The sequence below is a fragment of the Monoraphidium neglectum genome, assembly GCF_000611645.1.
Source record: "Monoraphidium neglectum strain SAG 48.87 unplaced genomic scaffold scaffold03954, whole genome shotgun sequence".
Classification (NCBI taxonomy): Eukaryota; Viridiplantae; Chlorophyta; class Chlorophyceae; order Sphaeropleales; family Selenastraceae; genus Monoraphidium; species Monoraphidium neglectum.
In genome coordinates, this window is record NW_014009675.1 from 1 (window position 1) to 2354 (window position 2354).

At 69.7% G+C, this 2354-nt stretch overlaps 2 protein-coding genes across 2 annotated transcripts in view; one reads left to right on the plus strand and one right to left on the minus strand.

The window, feature by feature from the left end:
• Positions 1-293: 293 nt before the first annotated feature.
• MNEG_13639 (hypothetical protein) lies at positions 294-1303 on the plus strand (the record flags this gene model as incomplete). The annotated part of the gene is made up of 2 exons (XM_014037887.1): positions 294-329; positions 782-1303. The coding sequence occupies 2 exons, from the start codon at positions 294-296 to the stop codon at positions 1301-1303; spliced, it is 558 nt and encodes a 185-aa protein (XP_013893341.1).
• Positions 1304-2223: 920 nt separating this feature from the next.
• The window catches only part of MNEG_13640 (hypothetical protein), a gene marked incomplete at both ends in the record, with an annotated part of 1996 nt that continues 1865 nt past the window's right edge, over positions 2224-2354 (minus strand). The window contains one exon of the mRNA XM_014037888.1: positions 2224-2317. Within this exon, the coding sequence (XP_013893342.1) occupies positions 2224-2317 (94 nt within the window). The remainder of the gene's footprint in view (positions 2318-2354) is intronic.

The following is a 2354-nucleotide window of genomic DNA, read 5'->3' on the forward strand; positions in this document are numbered from 1 at the left end:
GCCCCCCCCCTACCCCGCAGGAGCTCGACGGCCAGCCGGCGGCGCCGGACGCGCCCGCGGCCACAACAGACCTCTTTGGCATCTGGCAGACCGACCCCTGGGAGCCCCCGGCCGCCGCCAACGGCCGCGTGCCGCGCAACGACAGGGGGAATATCGAGGTCCCGCCCTTCGCCAAGGCGCTGCCGCGGGGCACGGCGCATCTGCACGCGCAACAGGGGCTGGTGGCGGCGTGCCGGGCGCTGGGGGTCGATTTCGCGCCGGCGCTGGCCGGGTTTGAGGCGCAGGGGGGGCGGATGGTGCCGAAGCTGGATGGGGTGGTGGTCTGCGAGGTGGGTTTGGGGCTGTGGTTTTTTGGGGTGCTGTATCTTCAATCAGTTGGTAGAGAGCAAGGGGCTGCAAAGGCAGCTTGCAGCGTGCGTCGCAACGGTGGTGCTGGAGTTGGGCAGGGTGGGGTGCGTGTGGGGGACCGTTGGTGTGAGCAGGGTGCGGGTGGTGTGGGCAGGGCGAATTATGTCCATTTTGAATCGGTGCAGCGTGGTCATCAGGTCTGCGGCTTGTTGGGCGGTGGGGGCGGGCATACAGGCTGCGCTACCAGGGTTGCTGAGAGCGGCCGCAGCAAAGCTGCGCTCCCCCTTTTCTCCCGCCGGCCAGCCGGCCCGCGATCCGCCCTCCCGGCATCCGGCTGCCCTTCCAAGGGCATTGTGTGCAGCTGCGACCTCCTGCCGGCCGGCCCGCCGCCCATTGCATGGCGATTGCCCGCCTTCTCATGCCGCTGCCGCAGGAGCAAGCCCAGCTGGTGCTGGACGCCCTGGCGGAGCAGCAGGCTGACAGGGCCGACAAAGCCGCCAAGGCGCGCCGCCGCGCGGTCGAGGTCGCGTGGCTGCAGCTCGTGCGCACGCTGCGGCGGCGGCTTGAGGTTGACCGCGGGTTTGACCGGGAGCTGGGGGGCCGCGGCTTGAACGATGAGCTCATGGCGGCGGCGGCGGCGGCGGCGGCGGCGAGCGGGGGCGGCGGGGGAGGGGCGAAGGGGAAGAGGGGGCGCACGGCAAAGGAGGCGGTCGAGCGGGCGGCGGAGGAGGACGCGGCGGCGCGCGGGGGCGGGCGGCCCGAGGGTGGAGGCGGCGCGGTGGACGCGCTGCGGCGGCGGGGGCGCGGCGGTGCGGCGGGCGCATCAAGAGGGCGGGGCCGCGGCGGGGTTGGCGGCGGGAGCGGAGAGGGGCAGCCGCGGCCGGTCGAGCAGCAGCGAGGCGAGGGGTCGCCAGAGGCGCAGCTGATGGATGGCGTTGACGTTGAGGAGTTTTGACTAAGTGATGTAGGTGCTCCTTATTGTTTATTCACTTACTCGCCAACCCCCACAAACATTTGTTGACATGGCCAGCTGCTCGGCCTGCCGCCATGTTGCACTTTTCCCAGCAGCTGCGCCGCCGCCCTTTTCTGGGGCCCGGCTGCGCTTGCCATCCTGACTGCAACGCACGCGCGTGACAGTGATGAGGGTGGTGCGGGGCAACATCGACAGTTCGCCTCTGCAGCAAGCGGGGCCGCCCGTCGCCGGGCGCGTGTGTTTTTCTACCAGTCATTGCTGACGACCCACCAAGTGCGTGCCAAGGGTGATGCACGTGGAGCGGGGCGCACGATACCGCAATCGCACCGCGCGCAGAGTATATGACCGCCAGAGGTGTCTTGAGGTGCCAGGACGCAAAAGTGGTCACGTTACTATTTAATCAGGGATGGGGCCCAGCTGGGGCCCTAAGTCGTGATTGTGACGTCAGCCGTCTACTGGCCCCACAGAACAGCTTGCGACTCTTCACAGCAAGGTTTTGCAGCAGAAACGAATCACCGAGGGGTCACGCCCGTGTACAGCCGGAGCGAAGTCCACCGCATGCGCCTGGCAGCGCTAGGGCGCCCTGCAAACACGACAGCGTCGCGCACAGCTGCGACGCCACCGTGGCGAGCGGCCAGCCGCCTGCGCCGCAAACGCCGACCCTGCCCTGCAGCCGGCCGCCCGCCTCCCCCACTCAGCCCTAGCCAAGCACTCAGGGCCCTCATACAAACGAGGGCCCCGCCCACACGGCCGCACGCCCGACCGCAGCACAGGGGCGCTGGCCCCTTGCGCGAACATGGGCCCGAGGCATTGGCCACGCCCGGCGGGGCAAGGGGAGGGCCGCCGCGCGCGCCCGCCGGGCGGGGGCTGCCGCGGCATATGTATGAAAAAATCGGGTGTCGTCAGCTGATGTCGAGGCACACGTCCAGCTGCGAGATGTCAAACATCAAGCTGCCGTAGTCCACGTCCACCGCGTTGCCGCCGCCGCCGACGTGCCTGCGTGGGGTGCCAGTGCATGCGTGTGTGGGGAGCC